Source organism: Bos javanicus, chromosome 13 (assembly GCF_032452875.1).
Source record: "Bos javanicus breed banteng chromosome 13, ARS-OSU_banteng_1.0, whole genome shotgun sequence".
Lineage (NCBI taxonomy): Eukaryota > Metazoa > Chordata > Mammalia > Artiodactyla > Bovidae > Bos > Bos javanicus.
The window spans coordinates 66,223,269-66,240,360 of NC_083880.1; the positions used below are offsets into that span (position 1 = coordinate 66,223,269).

The 17,092-nt window shown below is 50.3% G+C and overlaps 1 protein-coding gene across 7 annotated transcripts in view; it reads left to right on the top strand.

The window, feature by feature from the left end:
- MANBAL (mannosidase beta like) overlaps nt 1-14,841 on the top strand; it is a 28,242-nt gene extending 13,401 nt beyond the window's left edge. For 4 of the 7 annotated variants that reach the window (XM_061437532.1, XM_061437534.1, XM_061437535.1 and 1 more), the window contains one exon: nt 13,886-14,841. In XM_061437532.1, coding sequence (XP_061293516.1) covers nt 13,886-14,074 — 189 coding nt within the window. In that variant the 3' untranslated portion in view covers nt 14,075-14,841. The remainder of the gene's footprint in view (nt 1-13,885) is intronic. The other 3 variants (XM_061437536.1, XM_061437538.1, XM_061437537.1) reach the window with 1 other exon arrangement.
- Nucleotides 14,842-17,092: the final 2,251 nt, after the last annotated feature.

Here is a 17,092-nt window from a genome sequence, read left to right on the forward strand (position 1 = left end):
CATTGTTGATGTATAGAAATACAACAGATTTCTGTATCACTAATGAGCTCTTGCAGTTCTCTGGTGGCCTATTTAGGATTTTGTATGTATGGTAGACAGATAGTATCATCTGCAGACAGGGAAATTTTACTTCTTTTCTAATTTGGATTTCTTTTATTTCTTTTTCTTATCTGATTGCTGTGGCTAGGACTTCCAGTGTTGTGTTGGATTAAAGTGGTGAGAGTAGGCATCCTTTTTCTTGATCTTAGAGGAAATGCTTTCAGCTTTTCACCATTGAGTGTGACATTAGCTGTGTGTTTGTCATATCTGGCCTTTATTATGTTGAAGTATGTCCTCTGTGCCTACTTTCTGGAAAGTTTTTATCATGAATGGATGTTGGATTTTGTCAAAAGCTTTTTCTGCATCTGTTGGGTCTCTGTTCATCTGGTTTTTATTCTTCAGTTAATATGGTATATCATGTTGATTGACCCTTGCCTCTCTGGGATAATCTCTCTTAGTCATGGTGTGTGAACCTTTTAACATACTGTTGGATTTGGTATGCTGATACTGTGTTGAGGATTTTTGTGTCACTGTGTTCATCAGTGATATCACCCTTTAATTTTCTTTATTTGTGACATCTTTGATTTTGGTATCAACAACCTCATCTTTTTAAAAAAATTAGAATATAATTGCTTTACAGTGTTGTGTTGGTTTCTGCTGTACAGTATTGTGCATCAGCCATATGTACACTGTCCGCTCCCTGTTGAGCCTCCCTCCCCCCCATCTCGCCCCTCTAGATCATCACAAAGCACGGGGCTGAGCTCCCTGTGCTGCAGCCGCTCCCCACCAGCTCTGTTTCACTCATGGGAGTGTACGTATGTCCCTGCCACTCTCTCAGTCCGTCCCGCCATCTCCTGCCCTCCGTCTCCTCCCCACGTACTCAAGTCCATTCTCTATGTCGGCGTCTCCATTCCTGTCCTGTAGATAGGTTCATCAGTGCCATTTTTCTAGATTTTGTATATATGCCTTAATATATGGTATTTGTTTTTCTCTTTCTGACTGACTTTACTCTGTAATAGCCTCATGTTTTAAAATACAAATGTGGCACAAAACATCTCATTTTCTTTTATCTTCAAGTTTAGGGGAATAAGGAACACAAATGAATTATCTTTGTAACTGAAGGTTCCTGTGTTACGTTTTTTGTTTCTATTTGTTTTTTGGTTTTTCAGTGGATCAGTAGCAAAAAATATAGTACCATTAATTTGACTTTTTATTAATGCGTCATGCCCGAAAATGGTCCTCAGTTATGCAGGGATTCCATTGCTGGCTTTCCTCTGCATGCCCCCATAAGGCAGGCTTTTCCCAAACTCTTAAGTAAATGGAAAAGAAACACCAAATTCTGTGTGTATAAACAGCTCTACGAAGAGAGAATGAGTGCTAAGACTGTGGTTAGAGATTGTGCTCAGCAGCTAGCTGTGACTGGAATTTGGATAGGAAGGGAAAAAGAAAGGGGTTTTAACTTGGGGCTGGGGTGCTCTTGTGGAGGAAAGGAGCCTGTGGGAATGGGGACAGTTGTGGGGACTCTAGGCAGCTTGAGAGCAGGAGCAAAGTACCTGGAAGCTGAAGGTGACAAGGAGGTGGGAGAGGATGGATATGGGCTGGGGGGCCCAGAGAACAGTCTTGTTCTCTCAGCCACATTGCTTAGGGGAAAATCATGCCTCTTGCTTAGCCTATAGAAGCAAGGTTTATTAGTGGCTTTTCGGGTCAGAAGATAATATTTTTGGCTCTAGATGATGGGAAAGGCTTTGAAAGGCAAAAGAATGTCTTTCCTGTTGTTCCAGTAAGCCGATTTTCTGCAACTAGTTTATGACTTCAGTATTTCAATACTTAGCAGATTATTTGAAAGCTCTTTTGGGGGTAATCAGGGAAGGAAAAAAGGAACACAGAGAAATGCTTCCCACCCCACCCCCCTTTCTTTTCTATAGTGGGAACGAGAACTAATTTGTAAAATTAAAACCAAAGCCCCTAGAATCCTAAGCCAGATGAGAACGTTTTCTCATTGACACCTCATTAAACCAAGACCCGAGAAAACAAACATTTGGTTGAGCCTGATTGGGGCCTGGGCCACATTTAATCCAAGCATTTCCTCGTAGGCCAGGTTCTAAAATCTAAGAAGGTAGATCCTGTACCATTTCGGTCAGCTCCAGGATGCAGCGGTGTTTCATCTCTCATGCTCAGTCTGATGTTTGTATGGCGGCCATGGTGGAAAGGATTCTGGGGCTGCTTTTAGGCTTCAGAGTAAGGAAATTATTTGTTGATGTCTGCCGTGAGCAAGGGACTGGCGAGCGTTATCGTGAATTGCCTTTCCTTGGTCTGGTCTGTGATTCTTTATCTGGCTGTTTCCACCTGGGGAATTTTCAGAGGCCTCGGCTGCACCCGTGGAGATTCTGGTTCAGTTGTTCTCTGAAGCCTTGGATCAGAAATTTCTTCAAGTGCCCAGGTGATCCTGTCATGCAGCCACTGGTCCTTAGACTGTCTCCCTGAAGCACAAACCGATTTGGGGCACACAGGAGGTGTTCCGCTCTATGTGTCAAGTTTGTAATAACAGATGACACCCAAGTGGGAAGGGAAGAGCTGGCAAGAAGTTGGGGATGGAGACCTGGGGATTCTTTTAACCAACATAGTATTACTTCTCGAAACCCTAAGAATGAGTTGCTAAGCCTTTCAAGGGAAATGAAGATTCAGGGAAGGCCTGGACTTGAGGCATGCCTGGCTTGCTTGAGGCAGTTCTTGTGCAATGTGGAGATACTGAAAAGATATGGGTGGTCTCCCTGAGCAGGGATGCAACTGGGCCTCTGGAAGGGGTGGGACCCCATCACTCACATCCCCTCTGCCTCCCCTCCTGTGCGTCTCCTGTCTCTCACTTCTCTTGCCTTCCTTCCTCTGCTCGCTGTCCCTGTGATAAGATACAACATGGCCACTAACAGATGCCCAAGTTTGCATCTTTCACCTGCAGCCTCTGGAGCCTGCCTTCCTGCTTGGTCCCAGTTCCAGAATCCCCAGAGAAGGAGCTGTACCTGGGACCCAGCTTGGGACTGCTGTGGCCAGTGTGAGAGAGGGGAGCATCCTGCGGTGTGACCTCTGTGGGGGAGTGGGAAGTCAGTTCCCAAGGGAGCAGGAGTGCCACGCAGACAAAACTGGGGTCTCCGTTCCTTCACTCTCTTGGAGACGGACAGACTAATGGGCAGAGGACTAGAAGACTCTGGTCTCGCTGCAGACCCCCATGTGGCTCGAGGAGGACACCGAGACTGGGCTGAGTGATGGAGGGAAGGCTGCTCCACCTGAAGAGGACATACTCAGACTGCCTCCTTCAGAGCTGGGTTTCAGTAGAACTAAATTCTTAGCAGAGTTCTGGACCCCTAGAGCGCCCCTAGATAAAGACTGCAGAAGCCTGTGTGTTTCCTGCAGTTCTGTGCAAAAACGTGATGCTTCCATGCTTAGACACATCTTCTGGGAAGATAGCCTATAGCTTTTCTCCAAGTGGAGAGCAGTAGTTTGAACGAGGTGGGACCCACATTCCAGGAATGAAGGAGTAGGTAATGAGGAAGCGAAGGTCGGGAGTCCTCTCCGTGTTCCCCACAGCCTACCTGAGCATCCTCCCCAAGCCTCTTTTGGATCCGCTTCTGCCCAGAATGTTGATCCTGTCCATCCTGGGTAAGCAGGTATTGACTTTTTTTGTTCAGTGACTCATGTCGTAGGTAGTAATGGTTCATCTGCTAGTCACAAACTCTCCTAGTGGTGTAAATACCGACTGTTCTCAGGTCTTCATATGCTTATGTCACGTGTGCCTAGCCAGCTGCCGGCCTTTCGGCAGGTGCTTTCACTGCCACCCTGCCGTCTTTGCGGGCTTGCCTCAGTCTCTTCTGTTAATGGGGACTCTTTCAGTTGAAAACTCAGAAACTCAACTCCAGCAGTTTCCTTAGAGGCTATAGGGGACTCTTTAGGTGGTCCAGTGGCTCAGACTCCATGCTCCCAATGCAGGGAGCTTGGGAAGATCCCAAATGCCGCACCTATGGAAAATCCCACACGTGGCAACAAAGGTCCCCATGCCATCATTAAGACCCGGTAGAGCCAAATAAATAAGTAAAAAAAATTTTGAGGAGGTTAGAAAGAGACTGTATGGGCTTTTAGAACTGGGAATGTCAAGACTGGATCCAGAAGCTGAAAGGTCATCAGGGCTCCCTTTGTCTCTCCATCTCCTGCCTTCCCGCCAGTGCTGGCTTCATTCTTAGGGCCTTGCCACACGTTAGCAGAATGGCTGCAGCAGCCCCAGTCTGTGTCCTTATTGCCCATGTTCTATAAGCAAGGAAAGCCATTTCTCTGCCTTTGCTCGCTTTCCCGATCTCGTGGAAGGCCTCTGCTTGGCCCTGGCCTCGCCACATGTCTGTACTTTGGCTCATAGGTGGGAAGGGGCATTGGGTACCATTTCTGGCCAGGCCACATTTAACGGGCCGTGGCTGTGGTCACAGTGACTGAGAGCCCCCCAGAATCACATGGGACAAGGAAAGAGCATGGCCTTGATGGGCGGGGGTGGGGGAGGGAAGACAAAGACAACTGGTGCCCAGCACTGTGATCCAGCGGAGGAGAGCTCACCAGAATTGATGGCAGGAGTGGCATTCCATGCGATGCCCACGTAGACTTCACTGTCAACCAGGAAGCCCCGAGATGGATGGAGCCTTCCTTTGGTAGTGGGGCCGTGGCCTGGAAGTTCCTGTTGGGATATCCAGCATGGAGGTCTTGATTTGATTTGATTTTGTTATCTTGGCCAGGCTGTGTAGCAAACTGGATCTTAGTTACTCAGCCAGGGATTGAACCCATGCCCCCACCATCGGAAGCTCAAAGTCTTAACCACTGGACTGCCAGAGAAGTCCCAGGTCTTGATTTTAAACTCAGCCCCCGATGGCCAGTGAAGGCTGCCGCAGTAAATGATTAACTTGGGCAAGGTGTATACCTATTCTCCACACCTCAGGAGGTAGTCTCACAGAACCACCTCTTCAGTTCTGCCCTGTTTTTTTTAAGCTTGGGAGGGGTTTGCAGTTGAATTGGGCAGCAGGATGTTTTTTACTTAATGAGCCGTTCTCAAGAGATTGCCACACAGTGGGTAGGGCAAAGGTCTAAACATGGTCTTGAGATGCTTACCAACTCATGGGAGAGATGGCCGGACATGCATGAAGCCACAGACCAGCTGGTGGGCGGGGCCTGCGGGGTGCTGAATCGTGTCTGGGGTAAGCTGCATGGGCCGTTCTCTCTAATCATAGCTCTCCTCGCCTGCCAAGCGCGTCCTGGACTCTGTCTCTGTTCGCCTGTGGAACTCACATGAACAGCTTCCCCCGCTTGATTTCAGCTGGTCCTATCCTCCGCTCAAGGCCAGTGCTAGTCCCAGCCCGCAAGGTGTCCCAGCCGCCACCCTGCCCAGGGCCTCAGGCAAGAGTGCACAGCAGGGCAGACTGGAATTCAGCCCCGGGCGCCTTACCCTCTCCGAGCCCGTGTCCTGAGCTAGAAAAGGAGGGCATTCACGCCCGACCCATGTGGTCCTCTTTTTTTTAATATAATTAAAAAAAAAATTAGAGTATAGGTGCTTTACAGTGTTGTGTTCCGCTGTACAGAAAGCCAGTCAGCCATACATATTCATATATCCCCTCTTTTTTGGATTTCCTTCCTGTTTAGGTCACCATAGAGCATTGAGTGGGATTCCCTGGTGGCTCAGACAGTAAAGAATCCTCCTGCAATGCAGGAGACTTGGGTTCAATCCTTGAGTGGGGAAGATCTAGAGGAGGGCATGGCAACCCACTCCAGTATTCTTGCCTGGAGAATCCCATGGACAGAGGAGCCTAGCGGGCTGCAGTCGATGGGGTCGCAAAGAATCAGACATCACTGAGCACTAAGCACAGCACAGAGCGTTGAGAAGAGTTCCCTGAGCTATACAGTAGGTTCTCATTAGTTATCGATTTTATACGTGATCGTGTATATATGTCTGTCCCACACCGTCCTTGAGGATTGGGTGAGATAAGACCCATGGGGCTGCCTGCGCACAGCACAGGGTCTCCTTTGCCAGGATCATTTCAGAGGAGAGAAGAGCTTCAGTCTGTGTAGAATGACATTTTGTCCTGATTTATTGGACTCAGTCCACCCTGAACTGTATAATGGAAATTATAAAAATTCTGTGTGCTCTCCCTGCTGGAAGAGATTGGATGCACTGTGGCACAGATTCGATTATTTGAAGCTGATGAATAGCAGCAATTTCCTGGCCTCATAAGTGGCTGTGGAGCTGCTTCATTATTGATGAGCCCTGTATCACGGAGGACGCCTCCGCAGACCCAGGAACTCCCCGGGTGGAGGGGTTCTTTCACTCCCTAACGTGAGATTGCGGGGGGAACTTGCTGCAGAGGAGGCGTGACTGAAAGGTGGGGCTGTCGTGTTCGGAGTCTGCCGTCTGCCTAGCTTGTACCAGCAATGCGCATTTGAAGAGAAATGAAAAGTCAGCCATTTATTCAGAGTCATTCTTGCCAGCTAAGAATTTGGAACTTGCTCTGTGTGGCTAGGACCCCAGCAGCCGAATCACGTGTGTAACAGCTGCCTTTGTTTCCCTCCCCCTTTCGGGGAAGGGGCTCTTCCCCACTGTCTGAGTCGCTAAGTCTTGGTGAGCCTCTTGGTGAGGCCTGTAAAATGGGGCTCCCAGGGATGGGCTCACCAAGGTGAGGGGAGGCGCAGCGGCTGCTGTTTGTGAGGCAGTCATACAGCACACATCGCGAAGTGCTCCTCCTCTTGGTTCCCCTGCGCTGCCTGACCCAGAACCTGCGTGCGCTGGGCGCAGACGGATGGGCTGTGGGTGCTGAGCACCTGTGCAGAGTGGGAAAGACACAGCGCATCTGGGAGTTACTGGCTGGCCAGTCGCCCAGAAGTGGCAAAGTGGGCTGCATGAGGGGGCGTGCCCGGGGACAGGGCCAAAGCTGCAGTTGGAATAGCTCTGGAGGCCACTCAGGGGTTCTTGGAATCTGCCTTATACGAAGAGGGAACCAGCAACATGTTTAAAACAGAAAACAGTCTGGTCAGGATGGTTGTTTTAGGAGAATAGACTGAAAGCAGTGTGGCGGATGGTGAGGAAAACCTTGAGGTGGGCAGGCAGGAGACTGGGGCGTTGGGGTGGGCAGTGCAGGGGTCGTCTGAGCCGGCTCAGTAGTGTGTCTAGAGGGGACCGGGCAGAGCTGAGAGCTCTGTGGAAAGCCGAATGGACTGGCTATGGTGACAGATTGGATGTGGGGGCATGCAGGGAATGGTGAGAACTCAGAAATGGCTCAGTGGTTTGTAGCTTGGGGAGTTGGGTGCGTGACAGTGCTAGAACCTGAGCTGGAGAAGAGAGGAGGAGGCCTGGGGTGAAGAGGAGACAGACAAGGCGCTCGGATGACTCAAGGACTGTGTCCACGTGCCCGTGGAGAGCTGCTCTCAACTGTAGGAGCAAAGCCTGACTCGAGGAGCACAAAACCGCTTTCCTGACTCCTGCCGCAAGCAGGGGGTCCTGAGCCACCCATCGGCAGGGTCCTGAACAAGCTGTTTTTGTCAGTCCACCATCCCCCGTGCTTCCAGATTCGGCTAAACAGAAAGTAGATTCACAGTTCACTCCGATTCTTGATGTCCATCAGCCCGAGGCCACTAGGAAACCTGAAAGAGGCAATATACCATTCGGCTTAGGTTCATCCTGGCCTTGCTGCTTACCAGCGGAGGCAGGTCACATAACCTCTCTGAATGTCTCTTCTTTAAAATGGGGCATGTTACGGCATTTTGTGAGGGAAAAATAAGACATGTCCAGACCACAGAACATGGAGCCTGGCATGTTGTAAATATTAGCAGCTATTGTGGCTCTTACTGTTACTGTTCTTATTGATGGCTATGTCTAGATGTTGACTTAGGGTGCATATATTGGGTTTAAAATCTGCTGTGTCCTCTGTCCCTATGCAAAAAGTGAGGCCTAGTCTTTTTAAATTAATTTATTTACACTATTTTTTGGTCCATGAATCAAGGCAAATTGAAAGTGGTCAAACAAGAGATGGAACGAGTGAATGTCGACATTCTAGGAATCAGCAAACTGAAATGGACTGGAATGGGTGAATTTAACTCAGATGACCATTATATCTACTACTGCGGGCAGGAATCCCTCAGAAGAAATGGAGTAGCCATCATGGTCAACAGAAGAGTCCAAAATGCAGTACTTGGATGCAATCTCAGAAACGACAGAATGATCTCTGTTTGTTTCCAAGGCAAACCATTCAATATCAGAGTAATCCAAGTCTATGCCCCAACCAGTAACGCTGAAGAAGCTGAAGTTGAACAGTTCTATGAAGACCTACAAGATCTTTTAGAACTAACACCCAAGAAAGATGTCCTTTTCATTATAGGGGACTGGAATGCAAAAGTAGGAAGTCAAGAAACACCTGAAGTAACAGGCAAATTTGGCCTTGGAATACAGAATGAAGCAGGGCAAAGACTAATAGAGTTTTGCCAAGAAAATGCACTGGTCATAGCAAACACCCTCTTCCAACAACACAAGAGAAGACTCTACACATGGACATCACCAGATGGTCAACACCAAAATCAGATTGATTATATTCTTTGCAGCCAAATATGGAGAAGCTCTATACAGTCAGCAAAAACAAGACCAGGAGCTGACTGTGGCTCAGACCATGAACTCCTTATTGCCAAATTCGACTTAAATTGAAGAAAGTAGGGAAAACCACTAGACCATTCAGGTATGACCTAAATCAAATCCCTCATGATTATACAGTGGAAGTGAGAAATAGATTTAAGGGCCTAGATCTGATAGATAGAGTGCCTGATGAACTATGGAATGAGGTTCGTGACATTGTATAGGAGACAGGGATCAAGACCGTCCCCATGGAAAAGAAATGCAAAAAAGCAAAATGGCTGTCTGGGGAGGCCTTACAAATAGCTGTGAAAAGAAGAGAAGCGAAAAGCAAAGGAGAAAAGGAAAGATAAACATCTGAATGCAGAGTTCCAAAGAACAGCAAGAAGAGATAAGAAAGCCTTCTTCAGCGATCAATGCAAAGAAATAGAGGAAAACAACAGAATGGGAAAGACTAGAGATCTCTTCAAGAAAATCAGAGATACCAAAGGAACATTTCATGCAAAGATGGGCTCGATAAAGGACAGAAATGGTATGGACCTAACAGAAGCAGAAGATATTAAGAAGAGATGGCAAGAATACACAGAAGAACTGTACAAAAAAGAGCTTCACAACCCAGATAATCACGATGGTGTGATCACTGACCTAGAGCCAGACATCCTGGAGTGTAAAGTCAAGTGGGCCTTAGAAAGCATCACTACGAACAAAGCTAGTGGAGGTGATAGAATTCCAGTTGAGCTCTTTCAAATCCTGAAAGATGATGCTGTGAAAGTGCTACACTCAATATGTCAGCAAATTTGGAAAACTCAGCAGTGGCCACAGGACTGGAAAAGGGCAGTTTTCATTCCAATCCCAAAGAAAGGCAATGCCAAAGAATGCTCAAACTACCGCACAATTGTACTCATCTCACACGCTAGTAAAGTAATGCTCAAAATTCTCCAAGCCAGGCTTCAGCAGTACGTGAACTGTGAACTTCCTGATGTTCAAGCTGGTTTTAGAAAAGGCAGAGCAACCAAAGATCAAATTGCCAACATCCGCTGGATCATGGAAAAGGCAGGAGAGTTCCAGAAAAACATCTATTTCTGCTTTATTGACTATGCCAAAGCCTTTGACTGTGTGGATCACAATAAACTGTGGAAAATTCTGAAAGAGATGGGAATACCAGACCACCTGATCTGCCTCTTGAGAAATTTGTATGCAGGTCAGGAAGCAACAGTTAGAACTGGACATGGAACAACAGACTGGTTCCAAATAGGAAAAGGAGTACATCAAGGCTGTATATTGTCACCCTGTTTATTTAACTTATATGCAGAGTACATCATGAGAAACGCTGGACTGGAAGAAACACAAGCTGGAATCAAGATTCCCGGTAGAAATATAAATAACCTCAGATATGCAGATGACACCACCCTTATGGCAGAAAGTGAAGAGGAACTAAAAAGCCTCTTGATGAAAGTGAAAGTGGAGAGTGAAAAAGTGGGCTTAAAGCTCAACATTCAGAAAATGAAGATCATGGCATCCAGTCCCATCACTTCATGGGAGATAGATGGGGAAACAGTGTCAGACTTTATTTTTCTGGGCTCCAAAATCACTGCAGGTGGTGACTGCAGCCATGAAATTAAGATGCTTACTCCTTGGAAGGAAAGTTATGACCAACCTAGATAGCATATTCAAGAGCAGAGACATTACTTTGCCAACAAAGGTTCGTCTAGTCAAGGCTATGGTTTTTCCTGTGGTCATGTATGGATGTGAGAGTTGGACTGTGAAGACGGCTGAGCGCCGAAGAATTGATGCTTTTGAACTGTGGTGTTGGAGAAGACTCCTGAGAGTCCCTTGGACTGCAAGGAGATCCAACCAGTCCATTCTGAAGGAGATCAGCCCTGGGATTTCTTTGGAAGGAATGATGCTAAAGCTGAAACTCCAGTACTTTGGCCACCTCATGCGAAGAGTTGACTCATTGGAAAAGACTCTGATGCTGGGAGGGATTGGGGGCAGGAGGAGAAGGGGACGACAGAGGATGAGATGGCTGGATGGCATCACTGACTCGATGGACGTGAGTCTGAGTGAACTCCGGGAGTTGGTGATGGACAGGGAGGCCTGGTGTGCTGCGATTCATGGGGCTGCAAAGAGTCGGACACAACTGAGCGACTGATCTGATTTTTTGGCTTCACTACTGTGCCCGAGCTTTCTTTAGTTGTGGCGAGCAGGGCCTGCTCTTCGTTTTGGGCTTCTCTTGTTGCGAGCACAGGCTCTAGGGCGCATGGGCTTCAGTGGTTGTGGGTACACAGGCTTCGTTCCTCCACCGCATGTGGGATCTTCCCGAAGGAGGGATCGAACCCACGTCCCCTGCATTGGCAGGCAGATTCTTGCTGACTGAGCCACTCAGGGAAGCCCCAGATCTAGTCTTAAGTGCTGTATTTTCATGATGATAAAGCAAGGGAGAAGTTCCCATGGTTATGGGAGATCTTGTGTGTTCTTTGATTTCATTCATTCTTTCAGAAACAGTTGAAGCCGTCTAAGGGGCTCACAGGCTAGGAGGGGAGACCATCATGAGCACGTGCGTTGTTGAGGTTCCTGGGGCGTCAGGGTGGAGGGCATGCACCTGCTGGAAGAAGAGTGGAGGAAGAAGGCTGGAAGGGAGTAGCGGTGTGTTCCTGGGGGGCCAGACCGTGGGGAGGGCTTTGCTGGGCGGCCAAGGAGAGAAGGGTGCTCCTCTTGCTTAGGGCTGAGCAGTGGAAGCACTGGGGCCTGGCCTGGTGTGGGGGATGAAGGAGAGGCTGGAGAGGTGGCCTCCTTAGCTGCCATCCCAGGACATAAAAGACTGTGGGTGATGGAAGCCACTGGAAGGTTTAACGTGGAAAGGATCTGCATTTTAGAAAAATTCTTTTGGCAGGTACACGAGTCATGGCATAAAGAATTAGGGCCTTTGATGCTCAAGACAGTGGCCAAGTCAAGGTGGAGGAGGTGAAGTCAGCAGGATTTGGTGACTGTTGGACAGAGGGGAGCAAAGGGGTGGCGGAGTCGCTGGGACTCGGGTTGTTCTGCCTACTGGAGGGGGTGTGGTGGAGGAGGAAGGCCAGGCCGGCTGCAGAGGGGCCATGCTCTGTCTGCGACACTTGAGCTGGAGGTGCCTGGGAGGTGCCCGTTCCACGCTGGGCCAGGAGAGAGATCTGGGCGGTGACAGACAGGATGAGGTGCCAGAGAGGTCTGTGGAGTAAAGGAGGGATGGCAGCTGGGTGTCCTCGTCTCTGGGTTATGAACCGGCCCCACTAAAATCAGAGGAGACCCCAGGTTTGAGCTGAGAGTGGGGCTCCATCCCTGGAGATCCTGGCAGGCCTGGCAAGTCCCTTGTGCAGAAACCCTTCTGTTTAATCAGATCTTGTTTGCTCGGGGCACGCAGGGACTGACGGGTTTCCACTGGCCACACAGGTACTGGACTGGGGACTGTTTCCAGTTCCCAAAGTCTCCAGAGGCGTTGTGCTTGTGAGGTCGGCCTTAAACCATCGCCCTCCTGCTGGCTCTGCAGCTGTCAGCCTGTGCGCTTGACACAGTGTCTCCTCTGAGGTTTTGTTCTCTTTGTTTTTTTAATAGGGTAGCTTTTTTTCCCTTTTTTCTTCTTCCTTCCTTCTTCCCTTCCACCCTCCCTCCTTCTCTTTCATAAACAGCATCACTGCAAGGGGACTGGTTGAGCTCAATCAGAGATCTGGCCAGCCAGGGGCTGGCCCCCTGGTTATCTAGGGAGGATCACCCATGGGTGCTTGGAACTGGGCTGGGCCTTTACGCCTGGTTTCCTTGCTGGCAGGCGAGGAGGGTGGAGAGCTAGTGAAGGCTGATAAGAGGCAGCCGGTGCACCTTTGGACTGGGCCTTAGGTGGGGACCGCCCGTCTACAACCACAGTCCAGCCTCTTCTGTCTGAGGGAAGCTCGAGGCTGGGGCCAGAAGCCTACAGTGAGCAGAGAAGGACTGAGAGTGAAGCGAGCTGGGAGCTGGCCAGTGAGACACGAAGAAATGCTTTTCTAGAAACACCGTGCTCCCTCGTTGTCTTCTGAGTCTGCTTTTCTCCCATTTTTAACAAAAGAACACAAGTACTGAAAATGTTTCTTTACCACAGTGCTGGGGCCAGTGGAGTGGCGGGAGCCAGGGCAGGGGGCGGGGCCACTGAATAAAGGGACGGCCAGTGCGCAGCCCATTTCTTCCATGAGGCCAGTGTCATCGGATGTTTAAAGTTTTCAAGAAAAGCAAGGACTCCACGTTGAATGGGAAATCTCCCAACTGGCTCGAATTCCTAAAAATAAACACTGCAGGCCAAGTGAGGTCTGCCTGTGGGCCCGACCAGGCCTGCGGACCGTGGCTCGTGTTCTCTGTGCTATATGGGAACTCTAGCATCCTTCCTGGCTGAGTTTATCACAGGGAGGAGGAGACTCCCAACAGGACAGGGCCCACTCCAGAGTCTCCTCTGACATGAGCCTGTGAGGCTGGGGCAGGCCAGTTCCCCTCCCCACAGTCCACTTTCTTTATCAGCCCCTTGAAGGCCAGGGCTGGCTTTGTGGTTTTAAACTTTTTTTCAGCAGCAGAACCTTTGTTTAAACCAGATCGTACAGGGAACAAATCACAGTGTACATGACAGATAAAAACCAGAGCTGCCCCGGACATAGGGAGAGTCTTGAGTTGTGCCCCGAGGCTGCCCTCTGCCCTTTCCCACAGGGCACCCCTGCCAGGCGCCACAGAACCGTGTGTAGCGGCTGCGCTCTCCACCCTTCCCTTCCCCGCCTCTGTGGCTTGAATGGGAGTAGAGGATGGCAGGGCCAGAAGGAGAGCAAGCGGCAGAAAGTCTGCCCACCGCCGCCTCCCCAGCCGTACTCTGCCCAGGCCCTGCTCACTGCGTCCCACCGGCCCCTGGGTGCGTTTCCCGGGTTCTCCCCGAGTATTTTGGCCTCATATCAGCCCTGCAAGGTACGCATCACTGTTTCCATCCCATAGGTGGGTGAGCCGAGATGCAGAAAGGGGAAGGGAGTTGCCCACAAGGTCACTTGGCTGGAACTGGGGGACCTCGGTGCCCCCCAGGCCTGTGAGACTCCAAAGGCCGCCCCTCCCCTCAGGCCTCCTCCCTTATCCTTCACCTGCTCCCCGGGGACAGTCCAGGAACACACGGCTCCCAGGTCCCCGTGGTGATGGTTTCATCCCTGGTTTCTCTGCTTCTGTTTGCAGAGTCCTTTCAGATGTGATCTCATTTCGCTGGTGTCAGGCTTGATTTGTCTAAGTGGGACTCTCCTCTCTGTCATCACACAGGAGGCAGAACCATCCGAGCCCCGAAGTGCAGAGGTGACGAGGAAACCCAAGGCCACTGCTCCTTCTGCAAACAAGAGACCCAAGAAGGAGGCGAAGAAGAAGCGGTAGAAGGGGCGGCCTTCGCAGCCTGGCACGAGGGCCCTGAGGGCAGCCCTCCTGTGGCACACGGTCTCAAGTGGCTGGGATGCCCTGTGACCACAGAGATCTGGACAATCCTGACAGTGCCCAGGCCCCGGAGTGCAGACCACCACTTCTTCCTTCTGCCTCCCTGAGGGGTTCGGGCCAAGGGGGCTGAAATACCCTGTGAACAGAGACTGTCCTGGAAGCTTCTTGAAAAGTTGGGTCACCTCACAGAGTTCCATTTTCTGACTTAATCCCCGTGTCCTACTTTTAGTCACCCCCTTGTAGTTTTACACTACGCTTTAGAGTCCTTATCTACTGCCGCAACCACCACCCTCTGCCATTATCTATACCCCGCAGATCAGATCTCCTGCTTATCAGTCACCTTCGTCTCTGCTTGTGCAGAGGGAGCCAGGCCAGGCCTCCCCTGTTTGTTTAAGTCAAGGCGCCAAGGCCATTAGCACAGTGGTCCCACTGGTGCAGCAACCAGGCCTTAAGAGGCCTGGTCCTCCTCCAGCCGATGGAAGGGATTTGGCTTGAATGAGTGTGTATTCTTGAGTCCCGACTTCCTGAGCATCTCAAATAGGGGATAGGGGCAGGGACTTGTCAGTCGCAGACGAATCTCTGTCCAGCCCATCACAGCACATTGAGGGTGTAGCTTTTTGCTCCTGTCTGTATCCCCTCCTCTCCCTCCATTTCCTTCAACCCCTGAGCACAGTCATTTGGGGAAGTAAAGGTCAATGAATGGCCCCGCACGCTGAGCCTCTTGTGTGTTGTCTGTGCTGAGGCGGAGCCTGATCCCTGCCCTGGAGGGTGAGGCAGGGCACACCCCTGGAAAAGAAGGTGACCTGAGTGGGGTCTGGTCAGAGCAGATCTGGGATGAGTTTCAGGACGGGTCCAGCCAACTGCTTCATGTAGCCCTTAGTCACTGTCAGTGGAAACGCTATGAACATCCACGTGTGTATTAGAGTTTCCGTGGGCCAGGTCCCACTCCGTCCCCGGATCCGGCTGCCTGCGAGGACGCCACTTATCCTCAGAGTGGCTTGAGGAGAACCCACTCGGAGGCCTCATGTGGCCTGGGGTGGGTCACACAGTTCTAGTCACATGCCCGAATCGCCAGGGAGAAGCCTTGACTGTGGTAGCTCCGAATGCCCGGCTGGTTTAGTTTGCCAAACACACTCCCAGAGGTCACAGCTGAGGAGGAGGAGCTTAAGGGATGAGCGTGCGTCCTCTCCCTTTCAAAGATGGGAGACTGAAGTCCTGATGACTCGTGAGTGCCAGGACTTGAACTTGGACCCAGTCCTTGGCCCCTTTCCTGATATTTAACAGCTCTTCAGTGAGTGTTAGCAGGTGGGTGCTGTGATGGCTAGTCTGCTGCGAGGGCCCGGAAGGATCCCAGCACCCCAGGTTTCAGGGGACAGAAGCGTCTGCATGACAAAGCACTGGATACAGCCACATCCCAGGGGAAGGGGCTTCTGCTGAATGTGTTCTCAGATGTTTACTGAGGGTCTGACACCTCACGCCACGCTAGGCCGGGGGATGCCCAAACAGGAAGCTTCCGAGAAGCCCAGAGGGAGACTGAGATGTGTACACAGGCTTGGTGTGGAGAGCTGCCCAGTGGGGAGCTGTGGGAGCTGGGTAGGGGCCCCCAGCTCAGCCTTGGGGGGCAGCACAGCCACGTGGCAGAGGGGAGTAACTGAACTGAGTCTTAAAAGCCCAACTGGAGCTGAGACCAGAGGGAAATGATGCTGGGAGAGCAGGGGTCAGACCTCTCGAGCAGATCTGTCCAGCTGCCTGGAGGAAGACAGCTCTGGAATGGCAGGGCTGCCTTGTAGTCCAGCTCCCATACACTGTCTCCCGTAGAGGCTGTTGGCCAGAGAACAGTCCTCTGCTCCGCCATCCTTGCTCTGCACTCACTTTGGATAGTGTTGGCAGGATTTGGCACTCTCGAGGCTTCCAGGACCCCGCCCTGGCCTGGTTTTCTTCCTAAGTCACTGGTTCCTCCTCAGCAAAGGGACCCAGTCCTTGATCAGTCCTTGATCGCTCTGCCTGTACTTCCTGGGAGAGCTCATCCAGGCTCATGGCTTTAAATACCAACATGCCGATATCTCACCAACATCCCTCCAGATCCCTCACCCAAACTCCAGACTCATAAATCGACTTTCTACTCAGTATCTCCCTCTGGATACCCAACAGGCATCTCAAAGTCCTGACACCAGCAGCCCCAGGCCTGACTTTGTGGTCTTCCCATCTTGGAGAGCATCTCAGTCCTTTCAGTTGTTGATCCTTGACTCCCTCTTTTCCGTGACACCTCACTTTTGATTCCTAAGTGGTTCCTTGCAACTTGACCTTCAAAATCCAGATTTAGACCCATCTCACTGCTTCCTTCTATTGCCATGGTCCAGCTGGCATCATCTCATGGATATTGCAGCCACCTGCAATATCCCACAGACTCTCCAATGGAGAGTCTGTTCTCGACACAGCAGCCAGAAGCATCCCATTAAAACCCATAAAGTTATGTCCCTCACCTGCTCCCAGCTTATTTGGGTAAAGGTCACAGTCCTCACTGGGACGCAGAAGGATCTGCAAGAGCCATTGAAGCTTCTTCCCCCCTCTGACCTCAAGAGAGACCACTCCTCTCTTGCCCACTCCCCTCCATCTTCACTGGTCTCCATCTTCCTCAGACATGCCTGGCAAGCCCTGCCTCAGGGCCTTTGCACTTGCTGTCCTCTAGATACTATGCCTCATGTGGTGGACAGAAGATGTCCCCATCCTAATCCCTAGGACCTGTGACTATGTCACCTTACATGGCAAAAGGGACTGTGCAGATGTGATTAAGCATTTTGAAATGGGGAGAGTATTTTGGATTATCCAGGTGGGCCCAAGGGTCTTTATATATATATGTGTATATATATAAGTACATACATACATATATATGTGTATATATATACACATAAGTATATATATATAAGTACATACATATATGTGTGTATATATGTATACATG